This window comes from Hevea brasiliensis, chromosome 13 (genome assembly GCF_030052815.1).
Source record: "Hevea brasiliensis isolate MT/VB/25A 57/8 chromosome 13, ASM3005281v1, whole genome shotgun sequence".
Lineage (NCBI taxonomy): Eukaryota > Viridiplantae > Streptophyta > Magnoliopsida > Malpighiales > Euphorbiaceae > Hevea > Hevea brasiliensis.
Genome location: NC_079505.1, coordinates 64,633,127 through 64,653,413, shown reverse-complemented (window position 1 = coordinate 64,653,413; position 20,287 = coordinate 64,633,127). Strand labels below are relative to the sequence as shown.

The 20,287-nt window shown below is 29.4% G+C and overlaps 1 protein-coding gene across 1 annotated transcript; it reads right to left on the bottom strand.

Annotated features, from left to right (window-relative positions):
* Window positions 1–223: 223 nt before the first annotated feature.
* On the bottom strand, window positions 224–6,423 carry LOC131171889 (nucleoid-associated protein At2g24020, chloroplastic-like). The gene is made up of 7 exons (XM_058132064.1): window positions 6,246–6,423; window positions 3,837–3,991; window positions 2,286–2,386; window positions 2,151–2,190; window positions 1,398–1,469; window positions 571–627; window positions 224–488 (listed from the first exon to the last, which is right to left on the bottom strand). Exons 1-7 carry the CDS (start codon window positions 6,334–6,336, stop codon window positions 414–416), a joined length of 591 nt encoding a protein of 196 aa, XP_057988047.1. The 5' UTR covers window positions 6,337–6,423; the 3' UTR covers window positions 224–413.
* Window positions 6,424–20,287: the final 13,864 nt, after the last annotated feature.

Below are 20,287 nucleotides of genomic sequence, written 5' to 3'. Positions count from 1 at the left end.
GAGAAACAAAATGGAAAACGTCTTTCTATCTCCGCTTCTCCAGGGATACCATTCTCGGTAACCATTTTGCATTTAATAGTTCATACTCCATGGCGACAAAGAAAAATTCTCTGACTTCCTAACTGATAACTCTTGGAAATTATAACTGTCGACAACAATTGAAGCTACACAAATTTACTTCATTTATCACCTTTGCGATTGTGGTAACATTTTAGAATATCAGTTTAGCAACCAGTTTTCTTATAGAAATAATAACAAAGATAACAAGTTCCAAATATTTTCACTCATTAAATCTAAACAATCACTAAGATAAGCAAGACAGTAAATTTCGTGTCACACAATAATGAGCACTTGCAACTGGCTCAATTGCAAAATTTAAGCTCACTTAGAGATCAGTACAAGAGAAATACACCTTACTTTAATCCCTCACCGACCCCTGGCGGCATTCCTAAGCTTTGGGCAAGATCACTCATCCTTTCTTTCATGGCCTAAAAAACAACAACGGGTATTTTAGTCCAATAACAAATGAACAAAAAGAGTTTTTGATGATTGGAAAAAGGCAGATTCTACCTGGACACTTTTTTGGTGTGCGTCCTTGTATGCCTCATTAACTAAAAGTGAAAGCTTCTGCATATAAGAAGAGAATGCTCTTGGTTTGTGCGCATGCAAAATTGGAAAAAACAAACACCGCTCAAAATATAAGGTCAATAGCATAGCTTCCCAATTCTTGTTACAAATCATCAGTCCATCCATCAATTTGTCTCACTAAAGCAGAACCAACTGGACTGTTTAAAACTGTCCTTTCATGTTCTTTTTTTCTAACAAGAAGTTTTTATGGCTTGCAACTGTAATTTAAGGAGAACAGAAGGCCTGGCAGCAAAAACCATGCTCATGCCTAAAAGTTTAAGAACTTGAGAATGTTGCTTCAAAGTTTCTATCAAGTATAACCACTGTTTGGCTATGGACAAATACTAAAAGTTTAAGAATTTACATATTCTTGTTCTAGAAACATGTAACTGATACACATCGATGATATCATTGCATGTTATGCAAGTTTAAACATTTAAGTAGTCCACTGAAAATTAATTTGAACATGATAATTAGATAAGCACGTATCTTACAACAAATGTTCCTTGCTTTTAAGGCCAGACAGAAACTATGTATTGCTCTAACTTTGATTTAAAAACATGCATAGAGGACCACATTATTTATCCATTTCTCTCTTAAACAAATCATGGGAAATTTAAACAATACGTGGTTGAAGTGCATACCAAGTGAGTAGGAAAGAACATACTAAAATACTGGATTTTTTTTATGAAATCATTATTTGACAATATCTCACAAAATATAACCAAATAAATTTCAAGGAAAATATCCGATAAACCATGCGTACTCACTTCTGGACCTAATTCCATCGCAGCCTCAGTGATCTCAGTACGTACAGGCTGTTGGTTTCCAGATAGAGTTACCTGAAAAGTAACATCAAAGTTCAAACTTTGGTCAAATCCAATGAAAAGATGCAATTAGTGTTTGCAGTGTCAACTACCATATAGCATTACTTCTTTCAAAATATGATTTAAACATTTGGAAAACATTAACATGAAAAGACCTCCACAAGACTGCAGATATTCCATATTCTACTGTTTCACACTTTCACTAGCTTCTGTTTTTATATCATTCTTTTTGTTAAGAATCGTTTCATATCCTTTTCTAATGACAAATTTAGCATCACATAGGAACTTATAACTGAGATTCCCCATTACAAAAGAAAAAAAAATCCATTTGCATGATTTCCACCTTTGTTCCATAATGATCACATAATAACAATCCAGTTTCACCTCTGTTCCATAATGACAGATACACAGAATCAGTTAGTGCCTTAAGTTCCTTCATAGTTCAACCCACCATAAGTGAAATAATAACCCAAAATTTCTTTTCGTTTTCCAGTCCAGCTCAGTTTAAACTTTGAAGCTAACCCAATCTAAAGCTAAAAGCATTTTCTGACACGACTTTAACCAACTTCAGTCTCTTGAGGTCCATTTGGACCAGACAAAACAAACTCATACCCATGAATGCATATTCCTATATATGAACATCCTCGTGTATCCTCTCCACCACTCTCACAAACACACACATAGAAAATAGCATACCTTAATAAGCTCACCTTCACAGTAACCATCAAACTCTGCTCTGAAAGACAGAAAACAAGATGGACCCGACTAAGAAATTCATACAAGCAACAAAACTAATTCGTATAAAGACTAGAAACACTGTAGGAACCATACGCAGCAAGTTCTTTTTGAACCCTAACTGCTTCAACTTGGACAACCATCTGCGCCTTCTTCACAGTCTCATATAAATTCTGCATGTTTCCAAGAATTCCTGCCTAAAATCAATTAGTAGGGAGTAATGTTAGTCTCCAATGATGAGATAAAGATCACAGCCTCTTTTTCTCATGTAAATAAGTATACAACACAGAAGGTGACCATCGTAACTGGGAAATTATGACAAGTTCTAAGTGAAACAAATAACTGCAGATGCTGAATCAGTTCATTATACAGAGGTGAAGTTTGTGAAGCAGTAAATTGAATATGCTAGACCAAGGGTAATAGAAGTAATACTCAACTATATTATGACAGCAAGGGAATAAAAATGTGCTTAAATAGGCTGCTCAAGATAACTAGTTTAAATATTTATGACTGGTTTAAAGTGGTAAGAAAAAGATATAGTAATGCCTTTGGATTTCAAGTTCACCCTTTGTAAGCATGTCAGGTTATCCTTAATTACAATGACCATGATTATTACTAGTTATAACTATCATGAGTAATCTCTTTGCAATGTCAATAAAATATTTTATCCATCATGCAGCATGCACGAATCACATTCAATCATATGTATAATCAATTTATTATATTTGTATTGTTCAAATACTTATTCAATATTTAGCTGTATTTCTATTCTATGACTCGATTATTTGGAGGAGCTGCCCTACTTGTGCCATGGACAACTAAAAAATTTGGACCATGTAATAGATGAACTTAATTCTGAAACTAGTAATGTAATTTCAAGAATAATTTCATATTAATGGAATGGCTTAGAGAGTTTTGGGTTGTTGGGCTTCAACTGAAAATTGAGGAGAGCTCATCTCTCTTTAACCTTTCCTACTGAGCTCGAATGTCAATTATTTCTTCTTTGGGACACATGACACTAACCAAAGTAACATATACCAATTATCTATATTCAGATTTCCAAGTTTCTCCATTTTCTGAACAACTTTCTACAAGAAGACAGAGTTGCAATCTTTTGAAGTCTCTTTTCATCTTAATAAAATCACATCACACTCACATTTACAGCCCAGAACTGCAAAATTGTGATTGATGAATAGATGATGCAATTCAACACTTGCTTTTATAAGATCTTTCAGCAAATTTTATTAGGTGATGGGCCAAAATACTCACCTTCTCAACTGCTAGAACCAATTAACAACTGTAGATACTTCATATATGTTATTAAGTTTTATTCACAATCATAGTATATATAAGCCCCAGTATAACATGGCAGTTGGCACTGGTGATCTATTTGTATTTATGTATATTATTGACCAATCAAATTATGTAATCTACCCATACACATAGGCTGTCCAAAAGGAAGAACCCTAACAAACTGAACTGGGATGAGATTCATGAGAAACAATAAACGAATTATCAGAACACACATTCACATAAGAACAGATTGTGCATGTAAGGGTGGCACACATAATCCTTTACTTATTAAAAGAGACTTAAATTCAAGTTCTCTGTTTAAATTTCACTTCAAGAAAAGGGAGAATGGATGACCTTTGATGGTGCATCATCACTCTTTTCATTATTGTCCTTCTTTCCTCCAAATAAACCATGTACAGAGAGAGATCTACTGCTATGTCTGGATTTCCAATTGCCAGACAAAGATTTATGGGGCTTACCAACTGGATTTGCATTTAAGCTTAGGTTGCCTGAAAGTAATGAGAAAAATATGTGTTACCATCCATTCAACATCAAAATCCAGCATGGACAAGCGGACAGCTAAACATACTATACATACACGCGTATATAGGAAAAATAATACCCAATAAATTATATCTTCATCCATAATATTCTCCGTCCGTTCAATCAGACAGAGGACAAATAATAATAATAATAATAATAATAATAATAATAATAATAATAATAATAATAATAGCACATGGCATAAAGCAAGGAATGATAAAAATATATGCAATTTTGCAATGCATCTCAACTCCCTAGAACAACAGAAGAACAATGGAATAAAGTTCAAATATGCCCCTAAACTTTTTCATGATATCCAAATAAGCCAAAATTTAAATTTTTGATCAAATTAGTATTTTAGTCATGGCCTAATAAAATATTGTTTTTCCTAATTTTTAAATATTAAAAATTATTTACTATTTTTAATAAAAAAAAAAACTGAAAAAAATCAAGAACATTAAAACATTTCAAGAGCCAGAAAATGAAGAAACATCAAGAACCAAAAACATAAAAAACCAGAACATCAAGAATCAAACGTCAAACCAGCAACCAGAACATCAAGAATCAAACGTCAAACCAGCAGTTGTTACTCGCCCTCCAAATTCAAACATCTCAACTGATTGGGTAGGTGGAGGTATTTTGTTCCTTCATTTATACAATAATATAACAACAACAACAACTAAGCTTAATCTCAAACTAGTTGAGGTCAGCTACATTAATACTTTTGTGCTATTCAGCTTTGTTTGAAACCAATTTCACATCAATATTCAAAAAAAGTGAATATTTTAATACTTTTCTCCACGTCATTTTAGGTCTCCCCGCTTCCCTTCTCACCCTCCAAATACAAATATTATCAAAACTCTAATTTTTTAAGCAACATAAATTTCTCTTAATCATAGCGCCTCTAATTCTCATTCTTAAACAGAAAAGGAAATAAAATAGAGCAATTAAAGTTTCAACCCCATCGATACTTCACTCTTTGTTAAACAAGGCAATCCACCTTCTCTTTTCTATCCATTTCCTACTTCCTAGTAAACCTAGCATCATGTTAAGGATTGTGGCTGTAAATAAGGGATTGAGGAGGATACAGGAGTGGGAAAAACACAGAAGAAGAATTAGGTAAGAATTGCAATAGAATTTGGGAAGGAAAACAAAATGATTCCTTAATGGAGCAAAACATATAGAATTAGTCATAAACACTCTCTTGTACAATAAGCCAACTAAGAAAGAGAATTCCATAACTAACTAACGATAATTACATATCAGCTATAATGGCCACCTACACTACTCTTCATAACAGAATGAATATTCCCTATACACCTGTCACTCCTGCATTTGCTTCTCTCTAGGTTTATGACGATGATGCATCTGCTCCCTCTTCTACGTCACCATTTATTCACAACATCACCCTTTTCCTTAGAGCTTCCTTTTCCTCAAGGAAGAAACTAGGGAATCTGAATTTCATCTCATCTGCAAACTCTCACATCAGCCGGTGAAGCATTGACCTAGTGAATCAGTAACTCTGTAGCAGCAGCGTTCTTGCACTTCACCATCCAATGATCCAATATGGCCTGAGGAGCAATGGCTGGCTTTTTTGTACAGCAGGCTAGGTTGGTTCTGCTGGAATGAAAGTGTGAGCTAGCCTCCCAACTAACGGACACCTAAACTTGAGTTCCAACTACTAGGGACAGATTTAGGTAAAGATAGACAAAGTCTTCTGTAATGTGAATTTCAAATTGTTTTTCAAGATCTAGTTTTTTTCCCCCCTCAATCATTCCTTCTTCTATTCTATTAAAAAACAAGAACTTTTACCTAAAAACTGGTAAGTCTATTAAAAAAAAAAAAAAAATTAAAATAGGCAATTTTTTTTGCTTCCTAGAAGGTTCAAATCCACTGTTGCATTCTAATAATGCAAATTAATCAATTGATATAAGGGTAAAAGATAGAGCCAATACTTCAGAATTTTATCATATTTGTCGCATAAACTGGTATCCTAACATGAAAAATAAACTCACGACCAGCCTCAATTAATTTCGAAATAATAATAATAATAATAATAATAATAATAGGCAATGAAAGAGAAAATTTTTCACTTTCTGACTTTCAGTTAGAAAGCTTCATTTTCTCAGAAACCAAACACATGATTCATTTTCTCAGCAAACAAACACAAGACAATTAGAGAGAGAGAGAGAGAGAGAGAGAGAGAGAAAGAGAGATTACCAAGAGTAAACGATGAAAGGTTAGGCTTTTTCCAGTCACTAAGTCCGTTTAGATTCGGGACTCGGCCAGCCACTGCACTGGTCGATGCCATTTTCTGATTTTTCAGAGAGGAGTTTCCAGAGGATAAAGTCCCCAGCTTGGATATTTTCCCTTGTTTCCCTCTTTTCTTCCCCTTTTTCCCCTTTTTTTTATTATAAATATTATTATTTAATCTTCTAGTTTAATAAAATTTACTTATTAATTTAATTTATATTTTTAATTTTTAATTTTTAATTTTGTGTAAAATACAATAGCTTCAGGATTTATGATGAATATAAGATTAATTTAACTCAATTAAATTTTTATCTCAAAAGTTTAAGCGGCTGGTATTATATATTTATCATGATTGTAAGATTGATTTTAAAAAATTAATCATAAATTATAATATAATGCATAAAATTTTATTTAATTAATAAATAAAAATTTTAAATATAATCATAATTTAATAAAAATGTATCTTTTAGTTCATTAATTAAAATTTATATTTTAAAATAAATTTATTTTATATTTATTTTAATTAAAACTTCATACTAAATAAATTTTTTATTAATTTGAATTAATGTAATAATCTTTTGAATCAAACAAAATAAATATATATATTCAAATATAAAATAAAAAATAAATTTATATATTTTTCAAAGTAATTTAAAAATATATATATAATTAAAAAATGGCAAATTGCCAAGAAAACTTCAACTTTCATTCATTTTTACAATTCTACCCATCTTTTTTTTTAACAATTTCACTACAATCTTTGACATCCGATTTAATTTCACCTTATCATCAAAATCAGTTATTAAACTTAACAGTAACACCACGTTATCATATTTAATAAGCATTATAATATCTTATTAACTACTAATCTTATCACTAAGTTATAATAATAATTCCTAAATTAAAAAGAAAATTTAGAATTCCTAACCCAAAATTGATTTTGCTCTTCTGGCTCATTCTTTTATGAGCAAGAACGAGCAGAAGAAAAATTATTAGAGTAACTTAGGGAAAAGGTTAGTAATTAATCAAATATTACAATACTTACTAAACATGATGTCGTGGTATTACTATTAAGTTTAACAATTAATTTTAACATAGAATTAAATCGAGTGCCAAAAGTTGGGTGAAATTGTTAAAAAAAAAAAAAAGAAAAGGTAGGGTAGAATTATAAAAATTGCTAAAGGTTAGGGTTTTTTTTGGCAATTTTCCCATTAAAAAATATATTTTACATGAATTGTAGTATTCATTAATGTATATTTTGTATATATTTACTTAAATTAATATGTGTATTATATTTAATGCATACTACATTTCATAATAAAATCAGGCTTAGATTTTGTGGAAAACTTATATAAATTATATGAAATTTATATTTTAATATTTTATATCATATTTTTTTATCACATGATAAATTAAGTCTATATATAATTTTTTTTTTCAATTATTACTTATTAGTTCTTTGAAACCCACCCATAAGTATAAATTCTAATTTAAGGAAAAAAAAATTCAATACAACAATATTTGTGGTTTTATACTTTTATTCACGCAGAAAAAGAAAGAAAAGGAAAAAAAAATAATTACAAAAACTTTATGCTTCAAATCAATTTGTCAATATCCATTATATAAAATACACATATTAACTAAAATAAATTATATATAAAATACATATTTTATCTAATAAATGTTACGCATGCTAATTAAAGTTTATTATTAAATATATATTTTGATTTTTATAAATTGAATGGTTATCTAAATTAAGTTGAAATTTATATAATCTCATTTATTTTCTTAAATTTTATAGGAATTCATATAATTTTATTTATCTATTCTGATAAAAAAAAAATCTCGTGGACAATCTTTTTTATAAGATTAGTTAAAATAATAAGATAAGTTAACATAAAATTTTAAATTCAGTTAGGTTTTATTTAATGAAATTAATTTTAAATATTTTTATTTCTAAATTTTAAATATTTTGTACACATTAATAGTTAAAAAGAAAATATAAATAAGTTATAATGAAATTTAAAATATTTTTTATGTTTTAAATATTTTATATTTTTATATAAAATTATTTTTTTTTATTATGCCAAGGATTAATTAATGGTAAATACAATGGTCAAATTTTAATCAATAGTTTTTAAGTCTTTATCTTATATAAATTCAATAAGTGTAATAATTAAAATATTAAAAGATAGTTTAATGTTAATGAAATTTTAAATTTTTAAATTTTGTAAATTGTAAATATTTTTAATTTCAAATAAGATTATTATTTTTAATTATGTCAAGTATCAATTAACTATTTTTTAATATTTAATGCATATATATATATATATATATAAATACAAAAGAATAATATATAGTATATTTTTTACAGTTTAATTTAAAAATAATTATTTTTAATAGTAATAATTTCACGTTTTATATCAATAATTTTTTATAGGGTAAATTATAATGAGATTTTTAAAATTTGTCATTCCTGTATTTTGATAATTACGTTAAAAAGTCTTTAGCTTCTGATTCCATCAATTGAGAAGTCCCTTTGTCCAAATTTGATAATTTTACCATTGGTTCATTATGAAAAGACCATATTACCCTTATTTCAATTATCTATCTTCTACTGCAATATTCTTGTGTTTCATCCCTCCACCTTCGGCCCTCTTCCTTCTTTGTCATATCTCTGCCCTCTCCCTCCTTCCTTTAAGCCCTTGTCAAGGCTATAATTGCTCTTTTGGCTCTTCATTCACAATGACTATCTTCGCTAAGATCAGGTTGTTAAGCACTGAATGGTTATACCCCCACCATTTTCTTCCATTTTATACCTTAAAACTCTGAATTTTCAAATCATTAAGCTTTCATAGGGCCACTTCTATTTCAATCACAAATTATAATTTATAATTTTGACAATCAAACCTTTGAGCTCAATTGAGTGACTCCTAAAACCTTTAAGCTCCCATAGAATTGCCTTTACGTTAATCACAAATTGCCAAGAAATTAATCTCTTATTGATTATTATTGTTCATAATTGTGATACTCTGACATTCAATTTCAATTATGTTTTAGTTTTTTTAACTTTGCACGTTATTTTCTAATAAAAAATTATCTACGATTATATTTATTTTTATTTAATTAGATTAAATAAAATATTAAATATTATTAAATTTTTAGAAGAGAATATAAGACTATAAGTATAAAGTTTAGTCAATATTTGAATAGATTTTATAAATTATTATTATTATTATAAATTAAAAATTTTAATAAATTGAAATTTTTATAAAAAAAAGTATGCATCATAAGCATAAGCATATTGATAAAACTTAAATTATATAATTTATAAATATATTGTTTTAATTATATATTATATATTAATTTTATTCTTTAATTTAACTTTATTTATTTTAGCAAACCTTAGTCTAACTTTAAATACTTCGATATTTGAATAATTATATAATAATGTAAAATTTATTTAAATAAATAAAAATTTGAAATAATGAGAATTTAACTGGGATATTATGATATTTTATTATATTTTGATATAAAAATAATATTTATTTATATTTTAAGTGATTACTTATCTAAATAAAATCTAAATGATTTATATGAATATTATTTTTTTAATTTCTAATCATTTTATAAATATGAACAATTGATTACATAATGAAATCACAATTTATTTGAAAATAGGCCTAATTAATGAGAAGACTCTAAGCACTTTTTTTTAATTTTATTTAAGGTTTTTAATTTGGTTAATTTTATTAAGACTGTAAAATTAGTATTAGTTTTACTCTAGTTACCTAAATTATTCAAAATTCAAATGAAATTCCAATAATTTTATTAGTGTTTTCAATAAAAAATATTATTATAGTATTAAAGAAATTTTTATTTATTTATTTATTACTCATAACTAATTCATTCAAATAATTATTTAAAAAAATGACTATAAATTTATAATCAATAACATGCGACTTTTGACTTTCTTGATTGTCTTTATATTAAGTAAATTTGGTTAACTCTTTTTATCCTGTATCCGTAAAATATATATATATATATATATATATATATTTGTAAATATTTAGAACATTATATGTTTATAAATATTTAGAACAATTAAAAGAATAGCTTAGTGAAAATGAGATTTATTGTTTAATATTTTTTATTAATTTTATTATAGTAAATTAACAATTTTGAAAAAATTAATTATACTATTAGTATTGAGATTATAAAATTACTAAATTAGAAATTACAATAAAATTTTTTGCATAAGTAAAATTGCTATTAAAAATTAAAAATTTAATCTATATTAACTATAATAATATTTAGAAATTGAAATTATTTATAAATAAATTGTCTATTAGTGACATATTAGAATGAATGAGTCTCTCATTTTTATCAGTGATGTGTTTGTTGTCGCTAAAAATTATTAGTGAGGAGTTTGTATGAATTAGCTAAATGCATCAATGATATATTAATATGAATGAGCCTCTCGTTGCTATGAGTATTAGTGATGATTTTTTTATTGTTAAAAGTTATTAGTGACAACTTTTATGAATAGTAATAAATAATTTATTGTTAATTTATATTATTAGTGACAAATTCATTTCTTTAGTTATAATTATGATTTTATTGATATTTTTATAAATAACATAAATAATAAAGGGTATTTTGGATAAATCTAATATCGTTCCCATTTTTATATATTATATAAATTATAATAGAAAATAAATTTTATAATATTTATTTAATATTTTAAATAAATAGCATAAATAAGTGAAATAAATCGTGTGCAAGTTAGGTTGACTAGAACTTTATTGGTAGTAGAATTTCTAATATTTTAGAATTAGAATTGTATTTTTATCTATTACTATAATAAAAAATAATTTTATATTTTTTTATTTAATATTATAAATAAATAATTAAGAATATTTTTATATATTTACCTGTTTCGTTTTATATATTAATTTTTTAAACGTGTATTATAATTTTTTACATTTGTTGTATGTAATCCTAATTGAATATTTTTATATACAATTTTTTATTAAATTTTTAATGATATAATATTGCTATAATATATTGATTATTATTATTATTATTATTATATAAATTTTCATTTTTCACGATATGCATATATATACATGTATTTTATTATTTTTAAATTAAGTTAATAAAAATAAAGTAAATTAGTAAAAATAAAAAATTATAAAAGTGAAATTTATTATAAAAATTTTGTTATAATAATATAATTTTATAATTATAAGTGTTTTATAAATATATGAATTTAATAATTTGTTATTTTATTGATTTATATATTTTTATGTTAAATTTATTCAACAATGAAGTATTGAATTTAAAAAGATTAATTATTTTTGACATTTTATAATTTTAATAAGATATATATAATTAACGTAAAAAATTTAAATTTTTTTCAATACTATTTAAGAGTTTATACGTATAATATAAAATAAATTTAATATAGTAAAGTTTTATACAATGTTACTTTTTTTATTTCTAATTATTTTTAATTTTATTTAATAAAATTAACTATGTACACTTATATCAATAAGTATTAATATTATTAGTTTTTATTTGATGTATAATATTTTATATAATGTTATATTTTCTTATGATATGGATATAAACTTTAAAAATAAGTCTGACAAATATATTAGCACTAATAAACTATTTATAAATAATAAGCTAATAATTAAAATTTTTTATATAAAAAGTAAAAAATCGATGCTAATCAAATAAAAAATACTGACATTAGTATATTATTATTTATAATTAAAATAATTATAATAAAAAATGTATACTCAATTATTCTATTTATAGTAAAAATACTTTGTCAACTAACTCATCATGTATTTTTAAATTAATTTTTTATAATTATTTTTCTATAATTAAATGTCATATTTCAATAAAGGACATTGTTGAATTCAAATAAATAAAAATTCTATTAAATAATGTGATGCTTATATCATATGAAAATTGAACCCTTTATATTTGTATTTATATTTAAATATAAATTTATTAATTTAAAATGATAATTTTATAGTCTTAATTTTTTTTATATGTATTTACTATTTGTCAAGTTAAAATAAGATTATAATATTAAAAGAATTAAACAATTATTATATTTTTTTATATATACGCATTAACATTTTTTAACTTTTGACAATGTATTATTTTAAAATAAAAAATCATTATTATAAATTTTAATTATCATATTAATTATATTAATTTCATAATTAAACTCAAGTATAATATATTTGTAACACTCCAAATTTTTAAATAATTATTTTCTGTGTAATTATATGATTTTTTACTCTTTTAGAGGGCCTAGGAGGGGCCATATGATATTGATGAGATGTGGATATGGGAGATGTGATTTAAAAGTGTTATTTGGATCATTTTGCAGGTTGGGCATATCCTAAATATAGGGAGAACTCTATCGAATTTTTGACAAAATTTATGATGTCCTTTAAAGTTTTAATTTAAATAAATATTGATAAATTTGTGATATAATTTTTAGGTGAGCTGGGTCAGCCTTCCTCCTCCGTTCAATCGTCATAGTGACTTCCAGATAATTTGTGAGTAGATATTAATTTTATTTACAATTTCAATACTATTGTTATTATATATCACAATATGCCCATGTATCGCTTATAGATATATGTATTAGCTACTATAGGCACACTTTGTGTTGCATCTTTACTTGATGGTTTGATATGAGTGTCGCCTAAGGTAATTTTGAGCTGTGTGCGTGTATCGGCGTGCATGTGGTGTATTAGTGGTGGATATGGGCAGGACGGGCAAATTGATTTGAGCTAGTCTTGCTTGGGACCCAGTCTTTTTGTGATAAGTAGGGGTGAGTACAACTTTGAGTTGATTTGACTGACCCCCACACTTGGATTGTAAGAGAAAATCTGGCTCGAGTTGATCTCGCTGGTAAGCCTTGGATTAAGAGAGCTGTATAGGAGATTAACTCTCATATTATACTTATACTGATGTGACACATTAGTGTGTGAGTGCTCTAAATTATTCTTTGTGCGAGTATTGTTGAAATTGTTGATCTATGCTGCATTTTATTCTTAGGGATGCATTAATTGTCACACCTTACCCCTCCGTAAGGCATAACATGATCCTGTAGAATACCTAATGAACTACCGAATTTCACCTACCGATAACTCATTAAGTACCCTACAAGGGATTTTAAAATAATTTTCTTACTTTTATAAGTGGTGAGCATTTTCTAATAGGTATTAAAACATTTAATTAGATTTTATAACTAGTTAAAATTTTTATCCCATTTTATTTTTTAGTAAATTTTATAAAAATTTCGGCAGAGTGCTGTCTGTATTTTGAGAAAACAGTTCTTCAAATACCTGTAAAAAGCACTTCCAAAGATTTAACTCAACAACTTTATCAATTAAACATCAATCCCAACCAATTTCAACATCATTTCTCAAATTCCAAACTTCAACATTATCAAAATACTACTAATTAATTTCATTTAAAATTAAAATAAAATATTTCCATTCATATTTCATTAAAGATAAAACAATTTATATACATCATTTCAAAAATTTACATTAGGAAAATCCAAACCAAAATTTATTACAAGCTTTATACAACTGCTCATGACCATTTTCTATATTTACATACATTACATACATCAAAATAATTTTTACAATCAGGGTATAAAATATACCCGATAAACTTCAGAGTAGGTAGCTCCTCAATCCTCAGCAGCTCACTCTGCTGCTTCTCTAGTCTCTATATCTGTGACAGCAACAACAGCCATCGCTGAGTATTAGGACTCAGTGGTGCACAACATACTAAAATAATCTTTATGCGGAATTTAAAACATATTTATTCAAAATTAATTGAACATGAGTATAAATTCCAAACATGATTTATAAGATTTTAATCCAAACAATTTCATTTCAAAAGTCTCAAAATAAATTTCATAAAAACACACAGTTATATCATGCCATTCGAAACAAATATAATCTCAATAGCCAGAGGCTAAGGAGAAGTCACAACACAACGCTAGCTAGCTCAAATATATGGAAACCCATTCTTTTTCTTCTTCTACTGGCACGCACCTCAACATTTTAGCCAGAAAAGAAATCAAAATTCGAAACTGATTTCCCCCACTAGTCATACTAGTGAGGTATTCAAATATATGGTCATGACACTGTGGTTTCAAAACTATCTTAACAATTTACTAAACATTTGATGCCATTTCAAATATATACAATTAAACTTTCAACAATTTAAATTAAAGCATAATAAACATTTCAAGACAATGATATCACAATTCAATATTTCAACTCATTCAAAACGATGTGCAGAAGAAAATTTACAGAAATTCTATGTTGTGCACAAACCTTATACGAGTCGCCTCTTGGCCTTGACTCGACACCTCGGGTTCTTTCCCAATATTCTTTTTCACTGAAACACACAGTTTCACAGTGTTTCAGTATCATAATGTAACACCCCTGATTTTTTATATATTATTATTGGGCTTCGTGTAGGTATCCTCAATTCGCGGAAATTCGACAGTTGTCCGGATTTGTGAATTTCCGGCTAGACAGACCAGCTACCGGAAAAGTCTCCGAATTGGATCGAGGTTTTGGCTACCCCACCATTGTCAGGCATCCCAAGCGCGTTCCCGAAGTCGGAATCGGCAAAGGTAAACCCGAACCTTGCTTTTTCGTAATTTTCTAGTGCTTAAATAGGATTAAAAATCCATAAAATATTCGTGGTAGCTTAGAAAATTACGATTCTTTTTGCAATAGCTTAGTAATATTTCTAAGGACCGCGGGGCAGAGTTTTATAATTTTTAGAGCTTATTTGAGCAGTTTTTGCAAAAATGATCAATTATAAGGACTAAATTGAAATTTTACATATTTTGATGAATGATTAATTTGATGGACCCAGGAGGGGCTGTGTGATGTGATTGAGTTGTGGATATAGAAGTGTGTTTTGAGCCCTTTTACAGGTTGGGTAGGTCCTAGGTATAGGGGAGATTCTGCCGGATTTTCGGCACGACTTAGGATGTATTGGGTCTTTTCTTGATTTGTATTGGGTCATTTGTATTAAATAATTGTAATATAATTGTCAGGTGAGCCGGGACAGCCTTCTTCCTCCGCCCAGCCGCCACAATGATTGTCGTCAAGTCTGTGAGTAAAATATTAATTTTAATTGTAATTTCGATATTATTATATGTTCAGCATGCCCATGCATCACTTATATGCATATATTTATGTAGTTAAACTCTAGGCACGATTTATGATGCATTGATAACTGTTAAAGTGCCATGATGTTGTTGCGGTAATTTGGAGCAGTGTGTGTTGGCGTGCGTGTGATGTGGTGTGGACTATGGATAGGACGGGTAGTCACGGCTTGAGTTCTTCGCTGGGACCCGATCCTTCGAGGGGTAGTCACGGCTTGAGTTCTTCGCTGGGACCCTCGATTTGGTTATTAAGTGGAAGTCCGAGCTGAGTTCTTGTTGGCACCGTGTTGGATTTAAGAGAGAGTGTATGGGGATCAGCTCCCATATATTATGATTGATGTTACAGGGTGCGTGAGTGCTCCAAATTACCTTTTTGATGTTATGATGTGAAAATGTTGTTGATGTTGCATTTCACTCTACAGGGTGCATTAGTTCTAGATAGTTATAGAGATTATGGTTAAAATTGATATTTTACTCTCTGAGTCGAACGCTCACTCCTGTTCAATATTTTTTCTCAAAGCTACGGAGGATTTTATTGTGGTTAACATGCTTTTCTCCTTAGTTGTTTATCAATAGTTTTGTAATTTTATTTACTCCTAGAATTTCTGCATGTGTTAGAAATATTTAAATGATTCGGGTCTGTAATATAAATTGTCATGTGGACTTGTAAAATTATATGCATGTTTGATGGATTGGATGAGGGAGCTGAGCTCCCATTTATTTTTATGCTGATATGAGTATGTGGAGGGTGAGCTGAGCTCCCCAATTGATGATATATTTTGTTTACAGGTCGGATGAGTCAAAACTTCCCCGTTGAAAGGTCCACTTTTATGGCGGACTCTGTCAGGTTGATTTCTTGAAATTGGGCCCAAATGGGCCTTAGAGTTGGGTTAATGAAGCAGTTAGGCTTACTACGGGCCTCGGGGCTTTAGGGTGGCCAGTCCTAGTCTTGGTCCGGCCCATAGGTTGGGTCGTGACAAATGTGGTATCAGAGCTTAGGCTCCAGATTCATAGGGAAAAATTATCTAAGTGTTGGAAAGAGTCTATTAGGAGTCACATGCGGAGTATAGGATTACATTTCGTCTTTTCTGTAATTCTTTGTTTCTAGATTCTACGTTATACCTCGGGAAATATAAGATTACCTCAGTTAGTGTCTTGATTTTCGTGGAGTACACAGAAATGTGAAATAGAGTTAGTAGACATGTGAGGTCTATCATGAGGATACGTACTCCAAGAAATGTTATATTTTTGTCGGTATGGGTTTAAATGGTGTGCCCATTTCGTGTAAGGCACGAGTACATAAAAGTGAGTCTTAAAAATGCATTGCCTAGATAAGGATGAGGATACCACTCTTGGCGGTCATCGGTAGATGACCTGTCGAGAATAAGTTTGTGATAATAGAAGATTCGGAGAGATAAGAAATTAGGAGACCTAGTGCATCGGGGCGTATCGTAGTAACTATACAATGTTCTCGATGTCCGCTCTGTAGTCTGCATTACTGATGCAGACATGAGATTATTGTGTAGAGCTGCGTGCATCCCCGTGGTGCTCCATAATGAGGGTGTTTGAGATGGCTTCTGTTTTGGTACAGTTATGCCAGAACAGAGTTCTATATTTGCAGAGGAGTTGGGAACTCCTGGTTAAGAGTCTAGAGTTAGAATATTGAAAGGTCACAGTTGGGTGATAACTAGAGTCAGTGACTCAGTTACCCCAGCATGAGCTAGAGTTACATCAAGAGTTGCCATCAGACCAGAGGCTTCGGACTAGTTGCAAAGTAAAGGTGACACCTATAGAGTGAGATCATCTAGTCATCAGTATGGAATTTTGGATCATTTTTATAGTACGACAGACGTTTTGCTTAGAGCTTAGTGAGAATAGTATATCCTGTGGGTATCAGTATGGAATAAAGTACAACCCTATTACTTAGAGAAGGTCGAAACTATGAATTGATGATTTACAGAGCTATGATATGATAAAGGAGACATTAATTTGACATGGTTTTGGGCAAGGTGGTAAATGTAGTACCTTTGTTGCAGCAAGTTAGGATATAGTCCTATCTTTTCAGAATGGATCGAAGGTTATTACTGATAATGATGACTTATGGAATAGTGTCCCAGATGGGACTGTAGAGTGTGGTAGAGAGTAGTTGGCTCGGGTATCCTGGAGAGGATACAAGTTCCATTATAGGAATCATATATAATCAGATCACGATGGATGTAAATCCTTTGAATTGGATGACGGATTTGGGTGCCCGAAATCTTAAGTTTTGGAATTGAGTAAACATGGAAAATAATAATAATAATAATAATAATAATAATAATAATAAATAAAATTACTGCAGAATCAGTTCTCGAGGTAGTAAGGGTATTATGTAAGTTAAAGGATAAGAATAGAAATCATACGATAAAGGTATGACTGCAATTTCCTGAGTTCCTTTCTGACTTCATATTGTTCAAACAATAGTATAATCTAATTATAATAGTGTTAAGAGTAATAAATTAGCGAAGATAAATCACAGAAGGCCAGTAGATAAAGAAAGTGCAGAATGAAAGTTTGGACAATTGATTGCAGATGCAATATAATCTAAATGCTAGTGGAAGTACTAGCTAGAGTGGTCAAAGGACCAAATCTGAGTAGCACAGACATATGATAACGCGATAGAGACTCTGAAAGATATAGTTAGCAAGTACAGCTATTATGTTAGGAAGAAGAATGGAACCAGGGATAGAATAGTCAAGTTCTATTTTGGGTAAGACAAAGGAAATAAATGAAAGGACAACCTAAAGAGCGCATAATAAAAGGAACAAAGTTAAGATATAGGATAGGCTAAGGGTTATTCTTGGCAAGGAGAATGACAAGGATGGAAAACCCAAAATGGGACCACATTAGTGAGAAAAGTGATGGAGGTATGGAATACAATAATAATGAGTAAATGTTAGAAGGTGTGCGATGGTATTGCGGACTACCTAAATAGGTAGAGAAAGAGAAGTTAGTAAGCAGTAAGTTGAATAAAAGTCAGTCTAAGGGATCAAATAGGTATGATGAGAGGAAAAGAATGATAGATAATGACACATAGGTTTTAGGTTAGACTTTTGAGATAGTGAGAAGGTAGTTAGAGGTTCGTTATGAATGTCAGGCAAACATTTTTAGTGTGATCAACAGAATTACTTTGCAGTGACGCAATAACGACAGAGCAACGATGAGGGTAGAATAAAAAGTGACAAGTATGGATGGTAATAAATCACTAGAAAGTTTAAGGATCAAATTAATGACCATAGATAAGGGTGGAATTAGTGTTTGAAGAATCTATTAGCGAGAGAAATCTTTCATGATTCAACAAAGGTTAAGGGCACAATATAAACGATGATAGATATGAATCATAGGTCGAGTATAAGTAAAGTTAATAAATTATAAAATATTATGTCAGGAAGGACGATGGTATAGTAAAGGGTTCATGCAGATGATACCTTATAGGTAGAGCACAATTGTGCTAGGAGATGATGAAATTTGAAGAGAAAAACTAAGAAACATAGGTTAAACATTATTATATGAACAATCGGGCGTAGTTGAATATAGAGGATATTTTTCTTTCTTTTCAAGTTTAGCTCGTGTTTTTTATTCCAAAGTGTTATATAAGGAGACTCGAGGCAAGGAGACCTAGTTATTTGAGATTTTGATAGGCACCAATTCATATACAATTTCTGATATGAGAATGACAGTAAGTGCATACCTAGTGTTAAGTATGAAAGGACGATCGAGTAATGACAGAGTTAAATTGAGTTAGCTACTAAGGCTTGCATTTGTTTTAAACTATGAGCTAGATGAAGTACTATTTATGGATGAGTTTCAATAGATGAAATTGTTCGATGGGTAATTTGAGGTTGAAGTTTAGAAAGCTATGGGCGATATATGATTATATTAAGGAGAATGAACACGTGAAGTATCTTGTTTGGAATTAAGGCATGACACATATTTCCTACAGTAGTGTTAGTTCAGATGGAACTTATAGTTTATGGGGCTCATATTCATCCAGATAAGCAATTTCCTACTAAGGTGGTAGGGAATGATAATGTTCGATAGTTAAGTTGGAAAAAGGGTACCAAAAAAAAAAAAAATTCTCTATGGGTAATTATAAGTGTTACATAAGGTAAAGAATGTCTTTAGGAGTAAATCATAGGGTAAGAAATCTCGAACTAAAGAAACTAGAAATCAAGATAAGACTAATAAATAAAAAGAAACTTAAATTTGATGATGGGATAGACATCTTTTAAGGAAAAGGTGTAAGGATAAAATAGGACTCAAATTAAGGAATAAGTACAAAGAGTTGAAAAGATACCAACAATACCAAAAATAGGAAAAGGGAAGTGGATATGATCCAAAGGACGTGAAGAGAGCTCGATAGAGTCGGTTATAATGATGAGGATAAGGAGTGTCTAACCACTTGCCTGTGTTAACACTACCTATGAGCGGTGAAGGATACACGTGTCTTGTGGCGCCTTCGAGTTGGCCTAGGGTGTGTTTTGATGCGGAATGGAAAAGTAGTGGCTTATGCTTCAAGGCAGCTGAAGAGGCATGAGCAGAACTATCCCACCCATGATTTGGAAATGGCGGCTGTAATCTTTGCACTAAAAATCTGGAGACACTAGCTGTATGGTGAAGTGTGCGAGATATACACCGACCATAAGAGTTTGAAGTACATCTTCCAACAGAGGGACTTAAACTTGAGACATAGGAGATGGATGGAGCTTTTGAAAGATTATGATTGCACCATCCA

Excerpts from the sequence above, each read along its gene's own strand:
- LOC131171889 (XM_058132064.1), bottom strand. The coding sequence starts at position 6,336 with ATGGCATCGACCAGTGCAGTGGCTGGCCGAGTCCCGAATCTAAACGGA. Across the intron at positions 2,387-3,836 it reads GTGATGATGCACCATCAAAG|GCAGGAATTCTTGGAAACAT; the intron begins GTCATCCATTCT and ends AATTGATTTTAG. Across the intron at positions 2,191-2,285 it reads GTTCAAAAAGAACTTGCTGC|AGCAGAGTTTGATGGTTACT; the intron begins GTATGGTTCCTA and ends TCTGTCTTTCAG.